Source organism: Solea solea, chromosome 6 (genome assembly GCF_958295425.1).
Source record: "Solea solea chromosome 6, fSolSol10.1, whole genome shotgun sequence".
NCBI classification, from domain to species: Eukaryota; Metazoa; Chordata; class Actinopteri; order Pleuronectiformes; family Soleidae; genus Solea; species Solea solea.
Genome location: NC_081139.1, coordinates 23,187,980 through 23,215,694, shown reverse-complemented (window position 1 = coordinate 23,215,694; position 27,715 = coordinate 23,187,980). Strand labels below are relative to the sequence as shown.

Here is a 27,715-nt window from a genome sequence, read left to right as displayed (position 1 = left end):
ATCTATAAATCGTCAAGTTGCACTTAAATATCATATAATTCATGGGGTGATACTGTGTCAGTTCTTTGAAGTGTTATTAGATATAGATAAATCAGAAATTACTGGCTGACTGTAGCTCAGTGGCAGATCAAGTCGTCTTTCATCTTGAGGGTTGTGGGTTTGATGCCCTGCTAAGCTAGTCTACATGATGATGTGTCCTTGGGTAAGACACTTAACCCCATGTTGCTCCTGACGGCTGTGTTGGCAGCGTGTGATCTGATCAAGACTTGGCAATATTTTTGTATAGTTTGTTACTCTATGTTTTTGTGTGTTTCTCTTAGTATCTTTCATTGTATTTGTTCATTGTCTAAAATAAAATGCACGTTTTTATGTCATTCCACAACTGTCATAGCATATTAGCGGTGACAGGAAGTAGTTACATTTGGGGGTAATGACCTGAGTAAAAGCCTAAAGATGCATTCAAGAAATCTCTTAAAATAAGTAACTTAAGTAACTGACCGACTTCTTAAAATTCGGCCAATAATCAAATACTCTAGTCCATCCCTGTGTGTCTGTAGGTAATATTATTATACTATATAAAGGCTTATTTTCCTTCGTGTTCATACTTGTTCATGTTTCACCACAGCATCCCAATACGTTTCAAACAATAAACAGTTTAAAATGTACATTTTAAAATGTAAACCTTTAACACGCACCCCCAACTGTTCAAGTGGAATATGCATGTGTGTATTGTGTGTGTTTTTGGACTTGATATTTAATGCAGTCTAAAAGCCAAAACCTCAGTTTACACCTGCTGTTGTTAGATACAGGTGAACCATTCTCACATTGTCCTACTGAGGGGATAACCTTGACAAACTAATGAATTTATATGCTTCTCATTAGCTACTGTTTTCTAGGGTGTGATGTGTGTGAACATTAATCAAAACCAGTGTGCACAAAGGTGCGGGAGCAGAGGAAGAGTGTGGGTGTGCAGTCAACCCACTTTGCTCAAGTTTAGTGAAGGTGGTTCCAATGAAAAGCCATTTCAACTCTGACGCAATTATTTGTGCTCTCGAGAATGAGACACTCTCTGTGAGATGCAGGCGATGAAGACAAATGTGAGTGAGGGACCGAGCCAGAGAGGAAGTGCCCGTAGTTGAGTTACATAAAGGTCATATGAAGCATTGCAGCTTGCATCAGAGTGTGTGTCCCCCCCCACACACACACACACACTTCCGCTGCCATCCTCCAGCATTCCTCTCCATCCTCCTCTGCCTCTCCAGTTTCAGTCACATCCTTTTGTCATCGTGATCTGTTCATTTTTGCCTCCTCCTATCTGATCCTGCGTTTCCTCCCCTCTACCAGCCCGTGTTTGCATGTCAGCACCCTGTCTGTTCTCTTCTCTCGTCTTCTTTCTCTCCTCTCCTCTTCTTTTCTCTCCTCTCCTCTCCTCTCCTTTTCTCTTCTCTTCTCTTCTTGTCCATCTTGCGTGAGCAGAATGGGGAGATAATCGCTGGAGGGAGTGTCGGAAACCCACAGATCTGTGTTGTAATTGGTTCAGATTGGCTGTAGAATTTATGCTTAGGCAGACACACACACAAACACACACACATTACACTTTATAAAGACATTTTCCTTTGTGTGTTTCTTTTGAGACTTATAGTGAACAGTTGTTCTGTCATCTTTGCCTCACATACAGCAGTGATTGCTGGTCCTTGAAACGGGGGACTGTGAATGGACGAGTCATGCAGTTGATTGCGTTCCAGCGCACTTTAGGTAATGAAATGTAAATACAACGGAACATATTTGACCATTTACTTTATGACATTTTAGTGGAAGCAGAGCACCCGCTGCTGGCACACAGTGGCTAGCACTGTTGCCTCACAGCAAGAAGGTGTGCGTGGGTTTTTCTCCGGGTTCTCCGGTTTCCTCCCGCATGTCCAAAAACATGCCGAGGTTAATTGATTATAAAATTGCCCATAGGTGTGAGTGAATGGCTGTTCTGCCATGTGATGGACTGGCGACCTGTTCAGGGTGTAGCCCCGCCTTTCACCCTATGTCAGCTGGAATTGGCAGAGAGTGAAAGGCAAAGGGGACTGGGACAACAAGACCTGTGCGGATTTGACAAGAGAGCGACGGCCGTATGGACTAAAATAGCTAATGGAAAATCTGAACGCAGTACGTGTTGTTTGAACAGTGAGAGGCAGATACGCTGATTTTTATCACATGTGTAAGTTCAATACAGCAGAGTAAACTGTGACCATTTACACCCAGATCAGCAAATAAGATTACTAGATACCCAAACCTGGAAAATGTACTTTTAGGGGTTTATTTACACTTTCAAGATATGATGCAAATTGGCAATATGAAGAAGAATTGTCTTAAAAACCTATAGGGGCTTGGAACAGTAAATAAAATAATACAGGGAGGATTTAATTGTGACAACTTTGTCATGTCATTTTACGTTTATATGATCAAGCATACTATACATGTAATACAAATACTTATCGTCATAATTTGAATTTAATACTCAGCTGTTTTTGTCCATCGCTTCAGAACAAGACTTAATGCAGCACAACTGCACTTGCGCTTGATTGGCAAACCCCCATGAACAGCTGCTTAAATCTGTCCAATCTGGCTGATTTAGAGTATTTGAACTGACACACACCCTGGGGAATCCCCCCACTACTCTACTTACTTTTTATCTTTTTATTCATTCATTAAAATAAGCTCATAATGAGCATCCACAGAGAGGAAAATGGAAGATGAAAAAGCTGATGACATTGCTTTCAATGTCAAATAATGGGCATTTACAGTATTTACACTGCATCATTGTGTGTGTGTGTGTGTGTGTGTGAACGCTAGGTCAGCACATCTACACTATCCCATCCTAGTCATTCCCATCCGGTTATTTTTATTCCTGTCATTTGGCAAAATTACTTCTCCTTCCCTGCCTGGTACAAATGACATTGCATCCCTCTGGTACATGGTTATCACACGTACACACAAAGGTTCACACATACACACACACACACACACACACACACACAAACATACAGACTCCATGCAACACCCCAGTGGGAATTCATTCATCGCAGAAGCAGTTGGCACTTGTTTAATGCTGACCCAACGGAATATATGTCCATCCCTCCAGTGATTCCCTTTCACCCCGAGGGCTCGACGCCAACAAGCTCTGCAGTCACTGACGTTCATACACGCATAAAATAAACTCTATATAATCCTGCTTGTCTGTCGGTTTATTTGTTAATCCACCCCCAAGAGCTTATGTTTTATGTTTGTGTGTCTAAATCAAAAAGTAAAGACCAGATTTTAATAAAAAGAATTCACTGGATTTAGTTTATGATCTATGGGAATTTTTTTTTGGCATTTTTTATTCGATATTGTACCAAACTGTTCCATTTTTTTGGCACCTTTCCATGACAGTCAGCTGATTGGAGCGGCAGGAAAAATGTCACTCCCTTGTGACCGGCAGAGACCGCAGTCTATTCTCATACAAAGTTTGACATCTCTCGTTGTCATCGTCTCACTGGTACGGCGTCACACGACACAGCCATTGGGCACAGCCCACACCTAACCTACCAAGTAAAGGTCCTGTTCCAGAGCTTTAACATTCCAAACCATGCAGTGCTGTACCAAACCATCATACCATGATGATGGAAACACAACATAATTGGCCTTGATGGAGGTTTGCACTCTCCAAGGTTCCAAAGTATATTCCCATGATCACATGCAGACTCAGGGTTTTGCCCTCTCTCCACCTCAAGGCCTTGCAAAGTCAGTCTCCATGGAAACAGGGGGGGGCTGGTTAGGGAGGGGTATGATGTTGACTTCCTGACACCTTCTGTCCCGTAGGACACCAACTGTCAGCAACTCTGTTTACAGTGTGTGTGTGTGTGTGTGCTTCTCAGTGATTCTGCACAAGTTTTAAACAGGTATCAGGTGCAACTTCATATATGAACGCTTCAGGTGAATGGGCACATTCCCTCTGTGTGACACTTTGGAGGCTGCTGTGTGTCGGTTGTGAGTGTGTACGCATAATTATGTGCATATCTTCATTTGCATGTGAAGCCTCATGCATTTATATCCACTGTATGTATGTGAACAGCGTTGTTTCCCTGCCAAAATGGCGTTAGCGTGGTTGCGTGACGTCAGCTACCTGACCTCTAATGGTGCATTCTGTTTGTCGTCGGATCTCCGAATTTCCAGGGACTAAAATGAAGAACTCTACATGGTTCTTCCTTTTAGTTCCTGCTCCCTGTGGTGGAAATGAGCACATCAATGCTCTGCTGGAACCTTTTAGGCTCTTGAGTAAGATTCCAGGTAATTACAGTTCCTGTTACTTTGTGGTAGACACGAAGCTCATTTTACTTTGTGGAACAAATCATAACCACTTTCTTCTTATAGGGCACCAAGGACAGATTTCTCCTGGGGGGAGGCAATAAAGAGGCTTCCTCTATTCTTTTATAGACCAAACAATTAATGAAGAAAATAATCAGCAGTAAATAATACACTGCACTAGAGATCATGGGTGCAGGCGAGGAAGAGGTGTGTTAGTAGGGTAGGAATACTGTGAGAATGAAATTACAAAAAATAGTTTCAAACTGAAACCAGAGGAATTTGATCCACTGCCTGGAACATAATAATGTTATACAGTATGATGAGTATGTGACCATGTATGAGATATGTATACATGTATATACTGTTAACACAGAATATGTTAACACTAAATAATTACATTAGCAAAGGATGCACTTTGATAATAGATGTATTATTGACTATTAGGGCTTCACCGAAATGTTATTTTCATGTCTAATATTACTTTCTCAATTAATTGTTCATTAAAGAGTGAAAAGTTCAAGGTTGTTGTAGTAACGAGATAGTTTATCATCAATAAAGACATACTGTGTTCTTCAATTAATGTTTGTTTAAGCAATTTTATGTATCTTCTTCTTTAGTTTTCTCCCTTTTTCCTGGATTATCTGCCTCCATCGTGTCCTCCTCCACAGCATCCATGAACCTTTTGCTGGGGTCTACCTATATTTTTCCTCCTGCATGGCAGCTCCATCTTCAACATCCTTTGTCCAATATCCCTATCCCTCCTCTGCATGAGACCAAACCATCTCAACCTCTTACTTTAAAAAAAACATTCAACCGGAGCTGTCCACTTGAATATGCTCATTTCTAATCTTGTCTATTCTGGTCCCTCCCAATGAGCATCTTCAGCTCCACTATGTCTCCAAGCCATACATCATTGCAAGTCATTTTTTATAATTGTGGGTATCACTTGTCACTATTAAACTGTTTGATTTTATCAGAGAGATGAAAAAAGGAAAACCTGCCAAAATTGCCCGGTCCTAATGAGACAGAACCTAATTTCCGAGTTATTGGAGCTAAAATAGGAATTGTGATTTGGTAACGGTCAGGGATAAGGTTGATGTTAAGTTCTGGATAATTAATCGGATGCTTTGGTTGAAGATTTTTGTTTTCGAGACATTTTTGCTCAGTTTCAATTTCCAGCAGCCTCATCTCAGAGACTGAGTTTAGTTGAAATTGTGTTTATTTTGTTCCCTTCCTAGGCTTATTGTTTCTTTTTAATCCAAACATCCAAATTAATGGAATTCAGTGCTGTGTCCTCAACAAGATTAGCTGTGCAAAATGTGTGTGTGTGTGTGTGTGTGTGTGTGTGTGCAAGCATTATCGCTTTGTATTGGCAAGAATCAGGTGATAGATATAAGCTGATACAGGGGTGATGATATGATTATTGTGATAGCAAGGCTATATATTGCACTGTTTTCTTTGTCTTATTAGAGGATTTAGGCTTTAATACAACATTAAAATCAGTGCCAAGCATATTTTTGATTTCCTGATGAAGAATGGGACATGCCTCTGTGTGTCGGGTCCATTCATCCTCTATCTGTTCAAGATACACTTTAATACAGTTCAAGGTCCTACACAGACTGCATTTTTCTAAAGTTAGACTGGCAAGAATATTTCCAGCTATAAACACAGGTGTCATATTCTATCTATATCTATCTATTATTATACTTCCTTTTTTTTGACACATTTTCCAAGAGATCTAACTGTAATATTCAGCCTTCTCCAACAATTGCTCCAGTACATGTGCAAAGCTCAATCAGCCTGAACCACTGTGTCCACTCTCCACTGACCTCTGGTCTCAAGAAGGCATTTTCGCCCAGAGAACTGCTGCTCGGTGGATGTTTTCTCTTTTTGGGAACATTCTCTGTAAACTCCAGAGATGATTGTGTGTGTGGCACAGATCAGCAGTTCCTCCAGACTGTCTGACGCCAACAACCATGCCATGTTTCAAAGTGACTTCACTCATCTTTCTTCTCCGTTAACTTCCACGATGCTCAGTTTGAAATTCAGCAGCTCGTCTAGATATTTGCATTAACCAGCAGCTGAACAAATGTACCTCATTAAGTACTAACAAAAATAAAATAGTGACATAAATGTTAGTCGGCATGACATAGAGTTGTTGTGTGAGTATTTAGTGAATAATTTCAGGAATAAAAGTCACAAATATGTTTGGCATTCTTTGCATTTCCACTTAAATAAACAGTTCAAATCTTTTCAGTGCAGGTAAATGACTTCCTTGAGGTTCAAACTGAGCTGCTAAAATGCACAGTGTGAAGGATTGGATGTCAGTCACTGTGAGTCTGTGTTTGTGTAGTTTAAAGCCAAACTGTACAGGATTTGTATCCTAATTGGCTTGTTGTGCGGAGATTGGGGGCTGTCTCCACTCCCCCGTACCGTCTGTTAGTGGAAAACCAAAGAAAGTCTCGGGTCTCGTGAGAAACACAAATTGCTTCACGGTACTACAGCACACACCGCTAGCCAGGCACTGGCTATGAGATCAAGGTAGCGATAACGTTACTTTAGACGATGATCACAGCAGAGCCGGTGAAGCGAGGCAGAGGAAACGACTGTCTGACCGAACAAGGGGCCACACCGACTTCTTTTGTGTGGCAAGAATGAATGTTTGCGGTGGTGTTGTAAAAATGTGCTCCCAAACTGTAGGGGGAGCGCCGTAGAGGAGAAGGCGAGTTCTGCTTTCAGTCTGATTGCATGTGTGTGGCAGGGAGCCAGACTGAGGCGGAATTAGCATGATAGGAAATGAAAAGGCCGAAGTGGGGACGTGAGGACAAGACGATTTGGTGCGAGTCAAAGAGTGACAGGGGCAGAGGAAGGTATCTAAGTGTGAATGATGTTCCTCTTTGCACTGGGGCAAGGGCCTCATCACAGCCCCCATTATTCTAATGGGCCACCACAATGCTTACTGACCTTCATCATCAACAGACAGAGCTGCCCATGGTCATGATGTGTGTGTGTGTGTGTGTGTGTGTACGCATAATGTATTCATACAATTACAATATGTGGGAGCAGTCCAGGCCATTGTGGTAAGATATACTACACAGACTATTCAATGCAATCACAAAGCAAGTGTTTCCTTGGGACCAAGACAACAGAATATTGCAGTGCAATCCTGTGACGTATGGCTGCACATGCATATATGAAGCATGAGCTTATTAACCGTAATACAGTGCTCTCAGGCTACAGAGATTCAGTGGACTTCGTAGTTCAATGAGCTCATTAAAGGTCAGTTATTTGCAATCATGCAACTGCTGAAGGACACACACGCACAAACAACACACACGCAAGCACTTTATTCCACTACTTTCATAAAACATTAAACAACATTTTTTTTCCACTTCGGACAACACAATAAAAGCAAATCAAAGCACTATGACACTGGGGCTGCGAGCAGTCTACACAGCAACCTGCAGTTATGGGTCAGATGTGGGTTACCAAACCTAAAAAGATCCACCAGAGAAGAAGAAACAAGAAGCTACACGCACACACACTCACTATGCCGCCACTCTCTCACCCATGTTAGTGGTGGATATTTAACATAATAATGTTTTTACAGTTTTGTCTCATCATCATGTGGTAATTCTCTGGTGCTGCTGGCAACAGACTCTTGCTCTTTCAATTCTGCCTGATTGTTGTTTTTTTGGTTTCGGCTTCTCTTGGGGTCACCACTGTGGATCACCTGCTTGTGATCTGCATATTTGACTTGGCAGATAACCGGACTTGGGACCAGGGAGTACACTGGATGTTCTCCCTTTTCCCCGGGCTCAATTTTTGGGGCTTTTCCATTATACAGCACACTTCTAGCAGTACTCAACTAATTTTTTTTGCTTTGCTCCATTACCAAAAAATCACCAGGTATAGTACCTGGGGATTTTTTGGTATCTGCTCTGGCAAGGTTTCTAAGTGCGGTGAGCCAATACAAAAATGTGACGTCAACAGACTGCTAGCAACTGATTGGTCAGAGAGTATCATCACTAGAAGAGAGTGTTCCAGCAAACATACTGTACATGGCTGCTGTCCACACCATGGTCTGTCAACATGGTGCAGACATTCCTGTGTTTGGTGGCTGTGCTATGAAGACCCCACCTAGTACTATGAAGTAATGGAAGACCACGTGCCTGATACCAAACCAAGTAGATTTGAGCAGTGGCAGAACTGTATAATGGAAAAGCGCCAATAGTGTCCAATTAACCCAATCAGTGGGTGTGCGTACAGTATGTTCTGGAAACTTTGCCAACCATGCGCTACCATTTTTTCAACTGGAATTGCAGTCACAGTTTTATTTTGGTGAATTCAGTGCAAATATGCAATTGCTGAAGAACACACACGGCCACCTTTGATGTGATTAATAAACCACCTGAATGAAAGATCCTTTTGAGACTATTAAACTTTGCTTCTGCAGGGAACACAAAATAGCAAATAAATTACAAGAGGCACTGAAAATAATTTTCAAAGCATGTTGTGGATGTTTGTGACCAGACATAAAATCAGTTGAGCTCTCATCTAGAGCAGTCAGAGCAAAGCTGCAAGTACAGCCAGCGAGAGTTATGAAGCATTATCTGACAGGACAATAGCTAACTAATAGACCTCTCAGCACATACGCTTAAAGCCATCACCATTGATAAAACAGAGAGCAAGGGAGCGTTCAAGGAAGAGATTGAGAAAGGGGAAAGATGGAAGACTGAGATTATGAAAGAGAGAGAGTAGGTCCATGTTGACTGAGTCCAGCTTAGAGTCAATATTCAGTAACAAACAATAACTTCCCCACAAATCTCACTGTAACCAAGATATACTGTATACTATAGCGGTGTTTTCACCAAGTGGAAGGGTTCATTTTGGTACACTGTGGTCCATATTTTTTGGTGTTTCCATTAGGAATAGTACCTAAATAACCAGCCAAAGCCATTCTATTCCATTCTTTAGCACCCTTTCCTTGGGGTACTAGAGTAAAATGGTACGGTACGGTTGGGGTAGAGCTCCATCCAGGACAGTCAGCTGATTGGGCAACAGAGAAACATCACTCCCTTTGCAATCGTTGTAAATATCCCATAGAAGTTGAGGCAAATGCCCGCAGTCTCTTCCTGATACAAAGCTTGTCATCTTGTTGAGACAAATGGTAAAAAAAGAGCTGGATTTCCTCCATTGTTGTCTGTTGTGTGTTGTGTGTTTGCATTTAATGTCGTCATTCGCTGTTGACGTTTGTTGTCGTCATGGTATGTGGTTATTGGACATAGCCCACGCCTGACCCAGGGCTTTACCATTCCAAACCGGACCGTACCATTTTGGAAACACAGCATTGGAAACACAGCATATGTGCGTGTGAAATAGGTGGACACTCGGTTTACACCAACCCACGTGTCTGTGAATGGAGGTGGAAGAATTAAATAACAGACCTCATCTGAGAACTAGGGCATGTTGTAGGTGGTGCTAAATAAATGCATCTTGATTTCATAGAAAAGACAATCTAGGAGCTTCCTGCAGACGATATTGCACCAAAAATATCCTCTAAGTTTCTCCTGTATGCACTTCAGGAACTCATGCTGTGTAGATCAGCCTAAAATTGGGCTGCAAGCCATCATGTGTTAGAGGAGATGCTGAGACCACAGTGTGTCTGGTCATACTGCGCTGTACCGGCTCATTCACATTAGCAAGTACATCTTTACAATACATTACATTACATCCAAGTACATCTTGATCCATGAGACACATCTAAGACTGAGTACAGTACAGTATGTGTATGCTCCATGCACATGTGCATGTGTGAGTGTGTGTGATATATTACCCCAGCCTGACACTTACTAAGAAGTGCTGACTTAGTGTGGGCAATTCATCACTTAACCGTTTTCTAATGTAAGTTTTCAATATCAATAGCATCTGCTCACCAGTATAATTGATTACTATAGCAGGGACTGATATTCTCTGTTAAGCCTGGCCCACACTAGAGTATAATTGGCCTGATTTCTGTCCCGATCTGGCCCTTCCGACAATCATGGGGACCTTCGACTTTAGGCTGATATGAATAGATTATCTGGCCAAATAATACTGGTCATGTGAGGGGTTAACAGACGCCATTTTCATGTCATTGGACACATCAGAGTCTTCCCAATTTTCAAATCTTAAGTGTTAAACATGTTTAATATTTACGACTGAACAGTGATTGGGCGTGAGCAGAAACCATAACTTTTTTCAACACAAACAGCTATTACTGACAACGCCGACAGTCCACCTCCGTGTCTGTTTACTATATTCTGAAGTCACATTAAAACACGCAAGTTCCTGTGAGATCCAAACTCCCTGGAATCTCCTCCCTAAAATTGTTCTATTATACGGCAAGTGTGTGTGGTCCCGCATCTAGTCTGTGCTTTCTCAGGATTTAAGCATTGAAAATTGGAAACAAAGTTCTTTGTGTCTGTGGTCTCCTACGTTTTTAAAATCAAGTCAGATTTGAAAATCCTCTAGTGTGGGGCAGGCTTTAGAAGGTTTCCCATTGTGATGTGACATCCAGGGAGATTGAGCAATATATCACAGCACCTGACAGACTGAATATATCTGATCCTCACTATAGCCCTGGAGCAGACATTATTCCAGACCTGTAGCATTACGACGTCTTCAACTTTCTGATAAAGATACCCACATTGTACTCCAGAGAACGCTTACACATTGCAATAAAAGATAAAATAAACAAGATATTTAAGTTGGTTAGTGTTGGTGTTTGATTCAGATTTGCAGCTGCCTGGTTAAGGGGGAACCTTAAGCTTACCTTGCCTCAATATTTCCCCCTAACTTTGTTATATAGAATAAAGGGTTTATAAATGTCATAGTCTCAAAATTCAGTCTAACATTACATTTTAGTCCAAAACACTTTCACATCAAAAACTTAAAAAAATGTATTTCCATTAAGTTCGCTTTAACTGCCAACTGGGAAGCTGCAAACTTGGATGCCAACTTCAGCATCGTTATTCAGTACCTGCTATGAAGTGACCACTTTGCGAGCAGAATGTCAGGATGTTGCCTGCTCTTCTTGTTTCTATCTCCCTTAGTGTGGCAAACTCTCCGCTCCCTGCACAGCTGTCTTCAATCAACCCTCACCCACCCTCACCACCTGCAGTATATCTACCTGGTTCTTCTCCTCAAACCACTGCCAGACCGTCAATTTCCACAGCATGAAGTCTCATACTCATCTGCCTCTGTTAAGGTCCTCATGCCCGGTTCCCTCGTCTGCTTCTGTCTGCCCTGGATCCTGGACAAATCAAACTCTCTCCACCCTGTCTGCCCACTCCACCACCCTCCTCCATTGGACTTCACAGTTTGATCTTTATCAGTAAATCTCATCCAGTCTGAGGTCTTAGTTCTTAGCCAACTCTGCCAGTCTCTGTATCGTTGTGGATCCAGTAAAATGCTCTCCCATTAGCAACACCTATCCACCATCTTCACTTCCTTTTACGAAAACAGCTAGTGAAGAGGCAAGTTCCTTACATATTGTCTGGGTTACAGTACATAGTAGTAAGCCTAACACTAATTAAGGGCTGACTGTATGTATATGAGATTATTCCAATGAGACCAAATGATGCAGACCACTGCTGGATCCATGAAAGATACAGCACATAAGAGCTAGTGTGAGTTAAGTGGAATCCACAGCATATTGAGTTTAGGTGAACCTTGCAAATTTCATTGCTTCTGCAAACACACATGAAGTCCACTAACCAAATGCCTTTTGTTAATGCATTCAAGGAACCGTGTAAATTCCACCACTTCTACAATCCACTAAACAAAAACTTAGTACCGCGGAAACCTTGCGGTAATAAATGCACAATCAAGCATGGAAACACAGATATCTTGGGATTTTTATTTGTGGTGGGAAAATATGAATAATGTCAACATTTTTATTTTCATATGTGTAATGCTACACATTTATGATTCACAATCATAAATGTTACATTACATGTACACATTGAGAAATACATGTTTCTCTGGAGCCAGTAGCTACAGTATAAACAGCAATATTTGACCTACGACTGTGTCCTTCCCCCAAATCCTTCAATTTACTTGCACCACCACGCTCTCTCTCTCCAATCTGTGTGCGTGTGTGTGTATTATTGACAGACAGCAGCGGGGGGGGGGGGGGGGGGGGGGTGCGATGTTGTGAGACTCTGACAAGCTGCATTTCACGGAGCAGATGAAGCATTTTGAAGTCCTTTAAATCCCTTTAAGGGTCCGGCCAGGGACTTAGCCTCTGATGCCGTCGCCTCTGATGCTGCTGCTGCTGCTGTTTAAGACTCTTGCTGAGAAAAACCTGGGATCTAGAAGATGTTGCCCCTATTTCTGTGTATATGCGTTTCAGAGTATGTGTGTTAGAGAGAGAAGTTGTGTGCATGTGGTCTCGATTTCTCTCATATGTCACATGGCTGTGGGCCTTAGCAGTTCATAAAGTCCCACAGCCCCATCTCTGCACTACAACCCCAGTGAGCGTAGCAGTCGCAGCCCCTCCTGACCACCAATGCCTTATCTTCTATTTTGAGAGAGTTGCAGGAGCGAAAGTGAACTGACAGAGTTCCAATAGTGTAGTTGTTAGACATGGTACGGCCATGGGCTAAACTGCTGGCTGTAAAACCTAATCTCACACCCCCCGTTACTCCTCCTCTTTCTCATTCTGTCTTTTCTTGCCTCCCTCCATCATTGCTCTCACCCTCCCCTCTGGTGCTCCTACAAGTCTAATCATTTGGCTCTTATTACTGGGGAGAGGGAACTCTCTCACACACACACGCACACACATATAGCCCATTCCCACTCCCAGAAAAAAATGTTTAAATTAGGGATAGACATTTCAAGCAAAAATGCTTTTCGAATATTTTGGAAAATTCCAATATTTGAATATTCTAAATTCTGATTATCTAACGAGATGCATTCAAAGACCCTGATGAATGTCATCACTTTTGCGAGATCTGCAGCAAGTTGACATCAGAGGAGAGGCTTTACGATGCATTCAAGAAACCTCTTCAATTTCATCACTTCAGCAAATAGACATGCAGTCTAACTTTTTTAAATCACTGCAATTATTGATAAAACACGTTTCTTTTTAACGCATACTCTAACAGTAAGTGAGTAAGCAAATAATCAAATATTCCTGCATCATTTCCCGCACAACGCACATTCACCTTCCAGCCTCAAGTATAGCTGTTGACCCTGCACGTTAGTGGTGAACCTTACTTTTAACGACTTGGGACAGCACTTTTTATGTCATTCAGTTTAAAAGAAGGACCAAAGTAAAAGACACAAAACCATAACCATTGTGACATTGTCACTAGGGTTGCAAAGGGGTGGAAAATATTCCAGCAACGTTCCACGGGAATTGTGAAAATTGATGAGAATTAACAGGAAACATTTTGATAGTTTAAAGAAACTGTGTCATATACAAATATAAACATTTTGTTTTTGTCATGAGCAGACATGCATGCAAAATGATACAATTAAAAAAACATGAGGCAGATTAAATTTGTGAGTGGACCTTTATAAATGTTTAATTATGTCACTGAAGAATGAATTATTTCATTGAACAACAAAACCACAGAATGTTCAGGTTTCTATAATCTGTGATGTCATGTGATGTGGGAGGAATGCACAGTGCATGTAGGGGGTGTGGCCTCACTGTCCAAAATTGTGCAAACCTAATTGTCACTTCATGGCGCTGTTGTTTTCTGTGACATCAGAAGTTACGTATGAGTGATGCAGGGGTGAGATAATAAAAAAAAGAAAAGCACCACAAGGACACTGTCAGTGCGAATGGTGCTAATCAGCTTTTTTTTTTTTTGCAGGTTCACCTGTGTTCACAATTCCCATGTATACCTGCTAATTTTAGAGTGAAATAGGCTACAGTGACTGTGCGTTCTCTGTTAGCAGAGCATGTCCCTCACCGCCTTTTATTCCCCCTGACTTACTTCCTGACTTTTTTCCTGACCTAGTCTCTAGTCTGATAAATTTGACTGTTTCTTCGTAAGTCAGTCTCCTTCGCTCTCGTTCTCTCTCCCAAGCAGCCAGGGGGACAAATTGGCGCCCGGCTGAGCTAAATGTGCCTGGTGCTGTGAGCCAGATGGTAGTGGCAGAGGGAAGAGGGGGGGGAGCGAAAGGATGGATGCTACTGAGAGACAGAGTACCGGAGCCTTGGTGAGGTCGGGCAGCGTGGGGAGCTCGCTTTGCACACTGATTATCTATTAGTGCTCAGGGGCCCGAAAGCTGTGCACAAACACTTGCCAGGGGCCAGTTTGACCTGATTAGACGCAGAAATTAACCCATAAAGTTAGGAGATTGGCAGATTGTGACGTAAACTGGTGAGGACGAAATGGGACTGACAGATGATGTAAGGCTGTTAAGATGCAGCGGGAGAGGAAGTGAGGATTAGAGACTCAGACAGAGGGAGAGAGAGGTGTGATCTGCCTCTGCTGAGAGGTAGATATGCTGTTAATTAGCTGCACTTCATTTAATCTGGGGTCATTTCAGTTTCTCTCTTCCTTTTTTGCAAAATAATAGATCATTTGACCACAATTATAGAAAAAAAAGAAACTTTGTAATTGCGCTACCAAAATATAAAGATGAGATAATTTATTAGTAATTGAATCTTATTGCTTTTGTTCAAGATATAAAAACACACTTAACCAATTTATAATGTTTAATCTGAGGAAAATCACCTGATAATGCAGCAGGATGCAGGACCACTGTGCTCAATGATTTCATGAAATGAGTGCTGATTCCAGTTATTGGTTTATTATAGAAACCCATGTGCTCTAACATGATTTAAAGCAGAACTATGCAGTATTTTTACCCTAGTTTAACAGTTTCAGAGTCATTCCGATGTCTTAAAATGTCAGAAAATGTCAGAAAATGTTGTCATTCAAACCCCAAAATTATGTTTTCAAATGTCTCACTTATTCTGAACAATTTGTTTGTTATATGAAGCAAAGAAACCAGAACATATTCACTTTTTTAGAAGCTGAAGAATCAGAACATTTGGTCTAACAAATTCATTGCTTATTAAATGAGTCGATGATTAATTTATTAATCGATTAATAATTGTTTAATTGAATAATCATTTTGGTATTACTAAGTACTCAGATTCAGTCACATTTAAGTTATTGTACTGTAAAAAGGGCTGTATAGCTGAGCCCTAAAGTGCAGCCAATGGTGCATCTCTTTATCCCTGTCTTTGTCCAGGTCTCCCAACATTCAGCAAGAAAGATTTCAAATGCCGCAAAACATACTTAAAAGCAGGACAAATGGAACAGCACATGGAGTTAAGGTACGGATAAGGACTTTCATTTCAGCATAAGTGTGTTGTCCTGTCTCTATTAGTCTCATACCCTTCCTCCCTCCCTCTTCTCTCTTTTACAGGGACACTCTCTTTCTGGTGACTTTCAGCTGCTCACTTCATGCTCCACTTTCTTTCACATCAACCCAAATCCCAGTATTTTTGTGCTTATGTAACACAAACCATAAGATTTAGGCTTCAGTAGCAGACCGATGAGCTGACTTTGCTCTCTACCTCCTCAGAATTCTCCTATCATGGTGCACAAAGCTGCCTCAGCTATCCACACATTTAAGGAGCACTGTGGGCACGCTCACGCATTCAAACACACGGACTTATGACGGCATGAAGACGGAGTATGCTGACATTTAATAAAACACAGGCGGAGTGTGTGTGTGTGTGTGTGTGTGTGCTTGTTTGTAGATTGGTACATACTGTATGTGAGTAAGCCCAGTTTGTGCCTTGCTGAATGTGTGTGAGTGTGTCATGATCACCTCAGGCTTCCTCCAAGCACCATGCAGGAGGACTTTAGAGCCCCCTCTTCCGTCCTCTGCAGTGTAAAGTACTGTATATACACATTCTCTCTCACTTGATCCCTGTGGACTGAACACACCTCTTGTACAGTAACTGTCATGGCCGAGGACCAGGCCTACAAGGCTTCCTTCTGTTGTGAGGGAAATTCTTAAGACACTCAGTCAGTCTTTAGCATTAAGGGTGGGCTATATGGTAAAAATATCAAAACATGAACAAATCCCAATCACGATTTTTCACTATTTTGCAAGTAACTGAACAGTGCAGCCAAACACTTTCCCTATGTAACACTATAGCCCTAAAAGTAAAAATTAGCGATGCATGACATTGGACTTCAGATAACCGATACCAGTTAATTTATATTTTTCCCTTGTTCACCTTCATCATGTCTAATTCAATAACATATGTGTTAATAAAAGCCTCACAACCCAACCCAAAGCACACAGGCTCTCGTACAGGTGTTGTTTTCACTCGCACATTTTCAATACAAATTTTAATTAACGACATATTATACTGTGAAAGATCATTATGTCTTCTGATTGAACTGAGTTTTTTTGGTTTGTTTTTTAGACAATAGTAAGTTTTCCTTTACCTTGTTAACAAGTTTCGGTGTGTATCTTCTGCCTTCCTTAGAACTGTCACACGCCAAACCTTGTTAACAAGGTAAAGGAAAACAATGATTATGTGATCGTCAACATACTGCAAGACAATCCTATAGCGATACATCGCGATGTCTGCCTAACTAAAGAAAACAAAACGTCCGTGAAAAGTTAAAATGCAGGATTTCTCCATTTATTCACAACATAGAGAACAAAGTGCATAAAGTCTATGTATTAAACGTAGACGGGGCATCTCTTAACGTAGGTTTCTCCGTCATTATCCCACCATAAACTCCCTCTTCTTCGGCCAGGTAACTTCTGCCCAAGTTTCCCTCATTCATTTGAGCTACAGTGCTGTGAGGAGAAATCAAGTAGTGACGTCCTGTGACTGAAAGGGACGGGAACTGTTTACTTTGGAGCCCCTTCATTTGTTTATTAATATATAGATATTTGTGTATCGATTATCGTTTTGCATGAGGAAGGACGACTGGGGGCTGACAATAAAAGTAGTAGCTGTATTTTCTAATGTCTGGCTGTTAAACTGTTACACAGACAAGAGCTACTTTATGGAGCTTTGAACAGTAAGCAATGTGAATCACTTTCCCTACAACACTGGAGGGTGCTCTGCTGTGGCCTAAGGTCAGCAGTTGAAGAAGAAGTGGACCACAACAACTGTCTGGAGCAGCAGTAAAAGGATGACTGGGGTGATTGATAAAATTGATAGACAGAGGGAGTGTGGAGGGAGGAGAGAGCAAGAAAAAAAAGACAGACATGGAGCATTTAGTGAAAAAGAAAAAGGCGGGAATGGATTAACAGGAGGGGAACAATCCGAATTATGAAGACCATACAACACTTGGGAAATGTAACGCTGGATTTCAGGGACAGAGAGAGACAGAGGCTCGTATATATAAACACAGAGACACATGTGTGTGTGTGTGTGTGTGTGTGTGTGTAAGCGGCATGAGTCTGACTGAGTGTTAATGTGTCTAAACAAGGGTAAAGCACCAATCACTGCTATTAGAGGTTAAAGGGCGTGTGTGTGAGGTCAAATAAACAACACAAATGCAAAACAGTGGTGTGCACTGTAAGTACCAGTGAGGACAGAGGGGTTAGAATTTAGAACAAGAGGCAGTTGTTGTTTTGGAAGAGCAGCAGGGTGTGTGTGTGTGTGTGTGTGTGTGTGTGTGTGTGTGTGTATATATTTGTATGCTGGCAAAAATAGCCAGTGTTGTGTCCGCTTGGAACAGGTGTCCAAACAACCCTGCACACTCTTACACGCCATCAGAATCACCACGAGACTCACATCTCACCATAAAGACACAAACAACTCTCCAAAACAATAAGGATAGAAATATAATTTAGGGAATTTGCCTGATTGTGCCTGTTAAAAGAAAATATTTTTTGCATTGTACGTTGAGAGTTTAATGCGTCACCAAGTAGCACTGACACTGGTGTCACTGATACTGTCATATTCAAATCTGCTTCTGTGGGAGGAGATGATTAGACCAGTGGCTCCCAAAGACAGATGGGTCGTAGGAGATTCTTTTGGGTCCCCAAACACATTTTCTCAAACTTAGTTAAGATAAAAGGAAGTTGAAATTCATTTGATAAACATCCCTTGAAAGTAACGTGTGTTTTTTTTCTTTAAGCTTCTCCCTCTCTACGTGTTGCCACAACGGATGATCCGCATATTTGATTTGGCAGAGATTTCTTTTAATCCCTTCCTGACACAACCCTGCCATTTATCCAGGCTTGGAGTACACTGGATGTGCCCCCCGTGGCTGTGGTCAATACAGAGTGTCGAATTAATAATGAGAAATGGGAATTGTGTACCATACACAGGGGTACCCTAGCCTTTGACGTGGCAGAGACTTGAACCAGAAACCCTCAGTTACAAATAATGTTACCTTTCAGCTTAACTATGGGCTTTCCCCCCTTTGGAAATGATATGTTAATCATAGAAAAATGATACTGGGTTTTACAAATATAAATTAGTCATTATTATGCACATTTCTTCTTCTGGGTTAGGTTAGTTTGTCATCTTTAATCCGGTCCCAAACTTTCTATAAGGTGACTATATCACCCATTTAAAAATTAATATTACAACTTCCTTGAGAGTTGGTGGATGTTTGTCTTTATATGTGGCCCTGTGATGGATCTATCCAGGGTGTGACCCCGCCTATCGCCCTATGTCAGCTGAGATGGGCACAGCTCCCCCCGTGACCCTGATGTGGAGGATAAAGCAGAAGAACATGGAGTACAGTTTGGTATGTTGCGCAGGTGTTTGCATTTTGCAAAGTTGTGAAATCTACCTAAACATCCATACGATACCATTCCACTTTTTACACGCTTCCTGCCACAGTGGTCTGGCACCTAAAGGGTGGAGCTCAACACACTGCAGTCCACTGACTGGTGAACAGAAAATCCTTACTGCCAGGCAACAAGAGGAATTTAATGGGGAAAAACACAAGCGCAGTTTTTAATACACTATGCTTTAAGACAGTATACTTCTTTATTTTTGTTCACACTTCTTTGTATTTATTGGCGGGCTACACTGTGTCTCGCTGGTATGCCGTCTACATAGTTGACGCAGCTCTCGCCATCCAGCCTACACACCCTGCAATGGGAGCACAAGCCAGATCACAATTAATCATTCCAAACTGAACCACGGAGAGCTGAACTGTACCAGGTTGTGGGAAATATAGCTTTGATAACACGCAACTGCTTTGTGTGGATGCTCCTTTTTCTTTGCTTCTTTTAGGGGTGAGATGATATGATATTCGCTATAAATCCCATACTGGTCAACATCACTGGTTTGGATCTTGGAAAAAGAAAACCTGATATGATTTGTAAACCCTGAATATGAAGTGTATGCTTCACTAACTAATTATTGTCACGTGACCGGGGAGCTGCCACACAGCTGGAGTGTGACGTTATTTAAATGGCTGATTAAAGTGAGGTGGCAAATGCATCAACACCAATAATCACTAGAAATTCAACGTTATGATATTGCTATCAGCCTCAGTGATACAGAGCCATCCCCTAGATTCTTTTTTAACACATTCTCTTTGACAGTGTCAGAACAGTTTTTCCCACACAGAGGAGGGAACAGGCCTTTGCATTTGTGTGTGTGTGTCTATGATGAATGTGTATAAGCATGTGTGTGTGTGTGTTTGCAAGCAGGCATATATAGGTCGCTGTCTGTGTGTGTTTAAAACCTAATTTGTCTATGGGACAAGCCCATCTCTGAGGGCTGTGTTAGAAGCATTATGCACCGTAATGGGTTGACATGTTAATCTGAAACCCTATTCTCTGTAGCTAATGAACATATCCATCCTAGACTGTGTATACTCTGTGTGTGTGCGTACTTGTATTTGTTGCCTTTTAAGGACCTTTTTCTGGCGTAAACACTGACCTTGTCAGGATCAGTCGTCTTCATGGAGACCAAAACCTGACCAGAACCTCATTTCTGAGGAACTGGTTAGGTTTAGGGCTAAGATGTGAACTGTGTTTAGGTTAAGGTTAGGGTTAGGCATTAACTAGTAATGGTTAAGGTTAGGGAAAACACTTTAGCCATGTTTCCATCCAGTGGAATGGTTTGGTTCGGAACAGCGTGGTACGTAATGTTTTGCATTACTAACAGAAATGGTAGCAAAATCAGGGTGAGTGGGTTCTTTTTGGGTATTCTTGCTTCCTCCCACAGTTCACAGACATGCTGATTTGGGGTTAGGTAATTTAAAGACTCTAAAGTGACCAAAGGTATAAATGTGGGAGTAAATGGACTTCTGTCTCTGTGTTTTTGCTCTGTGTTAGACTGACATCCTGTCTAGGGTGTACCTCTGCCTTTCACCCCATTATGCCATGTTTTCATTGTGTGAAAAGATTTGTTATGGTACAGTACAGTACATATATTTTTTTTTTGCGTTACCGTTACCAATAGTACCAAAATACCAAACCAGCCCCAACCTTTACACGTTTTGGCACCACCAGTATTGGCGTGTTTCCACCGGCTCTACTTGCCTCGGCACGGCACAGTTAAGTTGCATTTCCACTAACATAGTACCTGGTACAGGGTACTTTTTTTAGTACCTGCTCTGGCGAGGTTCCAAGTGCAAGCTGCATAAAACCTCCCGCTGTATTTCAGTCCAGTGAATGTGTCAGACGGAGTCTCTGCACAATCCTAAAGACGTAGGTTAATCTTCAAAAATGACCAGGGAAATGTCTAAAATCTCAATATTTAACAGAGGAGTCTGGTGTATTTCGTGACAGCACTGCAGGTACTTTTTTTGTAGTGGAGATGCAACCTAAACCGTGCCATGGCATGACATGCCATGCTGTGGCTAGGTAAGGCGAGCTGGGACCATAGTGGAAAAGGGCCATAAGGTCAGAGTGGAGGTAGACCAGCTCCACCCATGACAGTCAGCAGAGCCCACACCCTGCCTACCAAGTCAAGGTACTATTGTCAGTCAAAACACAAGCCTAACCCAGGGCTTCACCACTCCAAACCCTACCGTACTGTACCAAACCAAACTGTACCATAATAGAAACACAACACATTAGTTCAGGCTGTCCAAGTGAATGGAAATCAATGCAGTGTTGTAAGAAGAATAGCTGTGCAAACTTGCATGTATGTGTATGAAAGGAGAGAGAGGCAGAAAAATGTCTGACAGTTCTGGGTCAGTCCAGTCCCATGGGGTCAGGAAACCTACAGAAGACATTACAGAACACACACACACACACACAGATGCACACACCTAATACAGGTAAAAAGACATTTAGTTCAGCTTCTCCCTATGATCCGCACATTTGATTTGACAGAGATTTTGCCCTTCCTGACGCAATTTATCCAGGCTTGAGTACAGTGAATGTGGCACACACCTAATATAGGAAACAAATAGACAAATGCGTAGATTGGGGCCAAAAAGGATGTCCTGCTGAGCCAACACTGACCGGAGGACACAAGAGACAGCAAGTGCATCCAGGGAGCTTTACCGTCGTATTGTAGTTCAGGGCAATAAACACACCAGCTATGATCGTGCTGAGCTTAGCTGTGAATCGGCCTAATTATCACTGACACATATAGGATAGTGGGGTCAGCAGCATCCCCAACTGCTACAACACCACTCTAATATATTCATCACACCCGAACTTGAGAGATCAGATACAGTATGTTATTTTTTTTCCACACTTCCCCCTCATGGTTACAAGATGCACTCTTCATTTTTCCGATGATGAATCGAGTCCAGGCTCTTCTCACAGTAAAAACTGAGCAGAAGTCCATCCTAACTGAGACTTTCTCATTTCTCTGTGTTGCTTCACCCACTGTCCATTGCATCATTATCATTGCTGCTGCTATGTGGCCACTGTGGAAATGACCACTGCTGTGTAAGTCATGTGAGCGTATGCACGAGCGTGTGCTGTCTTGAGAGAGTTAAGAGAGCGTGAGACAGCTTATGCATAAAATACACCAGTCATAATATCTGCATAATGTCCTCCAGGTCTATGTCTGTATAACTAATATTTTTTTATTATAGGCAGAATAAAACATTACGCTGAACCATAGAGGATTAGAAAAGAAGCATGACACCCGCTTCCCACTCTGGCCTCCTGACACACACACGCACACGCACACGCACACGCACACGCACACATACAGATGTGTGCATGTGCAGAAGCAAGCAGCCCAAGGCCCTGTAGCAAGCAGCCATGTTTCTTCCACAAGAGGCTGCAGTGAGGCTGTCAGCATCGTTCCCTCTCTCTCTCTCTTCCTCTCTCTCTCTCTCTGACACACACACACACAAACACACATATTGTATTGTGACATCATACCACACATTTAGAACAGGGTCAGAGGGTAACACAGCTCTATGTGCTGAAGCTTCATTGTCGTCATGCACGGTGACTGCACCGGCCCTTATTTCCCTCAGCTCTCTTTCTGTCACACACACACACAAACAGTGACATCCCAGTTTACCCTCAGCTCCAGTATCACTCCCATTACCACTGACAGACAGAGGTAAGGTTTTTTTTTTAAATCCAGATAATGGTGTGCTCTGCCCTCGTCCGTGGACAGCAGAGCTCTCCACATCTGGGCCCAGCCTCGCTATGATCAAACCGCTCCATCCTATACCTCCCACACACTTTTAAACCTACTACATTACCATTTCTACCTACTAGACATTCACGTCCTCCTGGCATGCTGCCACCATGAGCCTTTGAAGTGGCATATGCCTGTATATCCCCATTATCTTCACATTTATTCTCATGAAGACATGCAGGAGGAGTGTTTGAGGGGTTTCCCAGCTAAGGTATAGACTTTGAAAACCCAGCTCTACACTACTAACCCCTTTACAAATGAGATAATACTGCTGAACTTTTTCAGATGTAGCTCTAGTGAGCTTTTTTTGAAATGTGTCGCTGTTGTCCAATAAAGCGATTAAGATATCTTTTTATTTAATTTTATATAAATTAGGATTTATCTGCTGGCTACATCCAAATCTCTGCAGAGCAATACATGCTTTTTTTCTGCATTAAAATGACCTGGTCCATGATTTGGAAACAGGAAACATAAACATGAAACATATGACAATGTATGGGTGGTGACATCAACGCTTCACAGAAGGTCATAGGTTAGAATCCTGGTTCGATCTACAGCTTTTATGTGTGGTGTTTTTTGGGGGTATTCCTGCTTTTCCCCCCACAGTCCACAGATATGCAAAGTGGGGTCATTTGGAGACTCTTAAATTGACCAAAGGTGTTAATGTGAGACTAAATGGTCTTCTGTCTCTGTGTTTTTGCTTTGTGATGGACTGGCAACTTGTGTAGGCTGTACCCCTGCTTTCAATTAGGGAATAGTACCAAAAATAACAGCCCCTACAGTTCAATTTTTGGCACCCTTCCCTAGAAGTACCAGAGTAAACTGGTACGGTAAGGCCATGACAGTCAGCTGATTGGGCAACAGAAAAACTTCACCCCTTTTTTCTTCAATGGACGCACACATGTCTTTCCTCACACAAAGCTTGACGTCTTTTTGAGACAAACAGCCACAAAATGAGCAGGAACAAAAGAGCTGCTGGACGTCCACTACTGTTGTCTGTTGTGACTATTTGATGTTGTGATTTATTGTTGTTGTACGATGTCACACTACGTATCTTGCTGACGCGGCCATCGGGCACAGCCCACACCAATTCTATTCTCACGGCCTACCAAATAAAGGTACTGTTCACAGAAACGCAAACCTGACCCAGGACTTGACATCCCAAACCTTACCGTATGATACCAAACCGTACCGTACCATGACGGATACACAGCTTGAGTCAGCTGACTCCAGTTTTCCCCCAGTGACCCTGAACTAGATAACCAGTAGAAAATGAAGGAACAAATGAAAGAATGACTAAGCAAATATAACACAAATGTCTTGTAACTGGATCTGGTCAAGAGATTCTTTTCAAGCCAAGATCTCCTTTCACAGAGCAGGCCCACACTAAGCTCCTTACCATGTCCTCCATTCTGCTTCCTCCCAAATTTCCAATCAATTCAACACAAACCAAGTAGTAAACATAAAGTTCCAGTGAAGAATTAGTGATATCTAACCACCATGTCCACCACTTTCTGAGTCCACTATTGTCCGGTAGACATGTGGAGTACTCCACCAGTTTAACCTTATGCAGACCGTATAGGCAAGCTGCACATGCTCCCTGTAGCACAACACTTTTCAGTTCACTTGGTGGCACGCTTTTATTTTGGTCAAAAGAGACAACAAATAAGATGGTAACCATGGAAACATGCTTGAGGCTATGCAAGGAGGTTGCTGGTACCCAAACATGCACAAATCAGTGCTCAAACAATACAAGGACGTACAAATGAGGGCACTACTGGTATGTAATGTGAGCTGGAGTATGCATTCATGGAACACTAAACTGACACAAACCCTTATTTAAGTATGAATGGAACCGTGGGCATTTACGCATTTGCAGAAATATGAAGCGGCTCCCCGTGGATGTGAAAAGCCATGACCCAGCCCTGATGGTGAGACTGCAGATTGTAAAACAACAGAGAACTCCCCCTTTATCAGGTACGTCGGGGAACTACAGTGGCCTTTGCATATATGAAATTATGTAGTTCTTCATTAGCATATTAAACTTTCACTTCTAAACACCGAACATATGCTCTGGCTGGTGTGTCCTTGCAGGTACCTTCAAAACATGTAGGCACAAGCCAAAAACAACAAATGCTTTTTATTTTAAAGTAATTATCAGGGTTGGCACACCTTGGTTGACATCAAATTCAAGGACTTTCCAGGACCAACCCCCTCAAATTAAAAGGCCGAATGTGCATACAGCATATGATGGGACATTGACATTTACCTAAATATCTACAGAATTTTCTTCTTGAACAAAATTCAAGCACTTTCAACAACCCATGTCTATTTAGGCCGATTTTTTTTCAAATTCACAAACTTTCAAGGATTTCAAGGACCTGTGGGAACCCTAAATTATACAGACATGCTTATGGAACGTGTTTTCAATCCTAAATGTTACACACTGGACCTTTAATTGGCCTATGTGGGCTCAGAGCTTTGAATCCCACACTGACCTGTCCTTCTCACAGGTCTCCTCCTGTTGTCACTTCAGTGTGTCCTATGCAACTACACAACGAACAGAAGCATCACATCTGTGTCACCCCTCCTCTCCAGCTCGGCCTCCGCTCCTCTCCCACACTCACCTGAGGCAGCGCGGCGTTGATCTGCCGCTGGAGCGCGTCCCTCTCGTGCAGCGCCCCCTGCAGTTTAGTCTGAGACTGAATGAGCGTCTCCTGCGTCTCTCTTAGGGACTCCAGCAGCTTGTCCCTCTCGTCCAGCATGTTGACCATCAGCTGCTCGAAGTTGGCCTCCTGCTCGGAGCCGTTGGGGACGCCGCCTCCGCCGGTGCCTCCTCTCGGAGGAGCAGCCGAGTCTCCCTCGCTGATGGTGGGCATCACCTCGCACATCATCGTCCCCGCTCTGTGGTCAGGGCAACGCTACAGGACAGTGTCGCTGTCGGGATTGAAGGGGGATAGATGTGAGGGTTACGAGCTTGATAAAAGACTTACATTAACTGATAAGAGGGCCTTTTAACGCCCCTGTAGCAACCGGCAACCTCTGCAGCCGTTGATACGCGCCTGGTTTCCTCGTAATAAATTCCCAAACGTGCGTTACACCGCCTTACCTAATCAGAGTGATTGAAATGACGAGATGATGATCAACCTTTCATCCATATTAACCGGCGTTTCTTCACCCAGTGAGCAGATCCGCCCTGCCCGGCGCGCCATGCACTCACATGTACAAATCCCCGGCGCGATATGATTGACAGCTCAGAGGTGGACGGGTGCGTTTGGAGGGGAGGTGGCCGCGAGCGAGACGGAGATCATCGCAGGCGACATCCGAGGTGGAGACGGTGATTAATCTGCGTGCTTTTAGTCCCGGGGACAGTGAGAGCGAGTCTTATCTGCAGCCGCCTTCTCTGCTTCCATCTCTGCACATCCACACACCAGCAGCACCGAACTGACGCTCACTCCTACTCCTCCTCCTCCTCCTCCTCCTGCACACACACACACACATACACACACGTTTGCGCAGCATTCATAGTTAGAACACTCATAGATATAATGCCTTACCTAGCCCCTTACCCTAACTTTAACCATCACAACTAAATGCCTAACCCTAACCTTTACCCTAGTGCTAACCTAAACCCAATTCTTAACCCTCAAAAAGTCCCTTTAAGGGGTGATTAAAACATGAGGACCAGCAAACATGTCTCATAGATAACTTTATAGATATAATGCATTTACTAATCTTAACCCGAAAACCAAGTCTTAACCCAGGTCTCACGAAAAACAGCCCTCTAAAGTCCTAGGGCTGGTCCTCACCACAAACACACACACATTTGCACAGCGTTCATAGTGAGGACACTTGTAGACATAATGAATTCCCTTATCCTAGACCCTTAAACCAAGTATTATCCCTCAAAAAACACTTTTAAGGTGTCCTCCCTCCCTACCAAGTGTCCTCACTCCCTACCAAGTGTTTTGGTCCTCACAAAGATGCATACAACAATACACACGCACACATGCACAGTTATTTCTGTGCAGACATTTAATGAGATATTGCTTTCATGAGGCTTTTACCCCAAACGTAACCATCACGATTGAATGTTTAACCCATCTCTTAACCCTAAAACAAGGTCTTAACCCAGGTCTCACTAAACAGCCGTCACACCCTTTAATGTGGGACAGAAAGTAAGGACCATTCTGTTAAGGACACTGCTTCCATCCATTTGGACAGCCCAAACAAAGCCTTATCCCTAAACTTAACCAACTAAACTTAACAAGGCAATCAGAGATGGCAGACTTCACCCCATTCACGCGACAAGCCTCTGTCGGCCTCTGTTGGTCATATTGGCAAGTGCAAGTGCGGAAACACAAACAGACAGACACATAGAGCCACTAAAAACAATACTTCACTCCCACTCGTCTACTGCTTTATCCTCCACATGAGGGTCACAGGTCACTGAAGCCAATCCCAGCTGACACAGGGCAAAAGGTGGGGTACAGCCAGGTCACCTGTCCAACACAGGAGACAAACAACTCTAAAATCACAGCTACGGTCAATTTAGAGTGTCCAATTATTCCCTATTCTATAGTGTTTTTGAACTGTGGGAGAAACCAGAGAAAACTCACACACCCAATGGGAGAAGATGCACATTCCATGCAGAAGGCCCTTGTTCCGACTAGTAGTGAACCTGGGTCTTTTTGCTGCAATGCAACAGTGCTAGCCACTCTTCCACCATGTGGCCCTAAACCATGTTCTGCCTCATTAGGACCAGGTTTTGGTACCCATGGAGCCTATACTGGTCCTGAC

At 42.6% G+C, this 27,715-nt stretch overlaps 1 protein-coding gene across 3 annotated transcripts in view; it reads right to left on the bottom strand.

Moving 5' to 3' along the window:
- Nucleotides 1-26,376, bottom strand: part of ppfia4 (PTPRF interacting protein alpha 4) — a 74,705-nt gene extending 48,329 nt beyond the window's left edge. For all 3 annotated transcript variants that reach the window (XM_058631349.1, XM_058631350.1, XM_058631351.1), the window contains exons 1-2: nt 26,025-26,376; nt 25,543-25,852 (exon numbers count right to left, since the gene is read on the bottom strand). In XM_058631349.1, the coding sequence (XP_058487332.1) occupies nt 25,543-25,809 (267 nt within the window). In that variant the 5' untranslated portion in view covers nt 25,810-25,852; nt 26,025-26,376. The remainder of the gene's footprint in view (nt 1-25,542; nt 25,853-26,024) is intronic.
- Between the last annotated feature and the right edge of the window lie 1,339 nt (nt 26,377-27,715).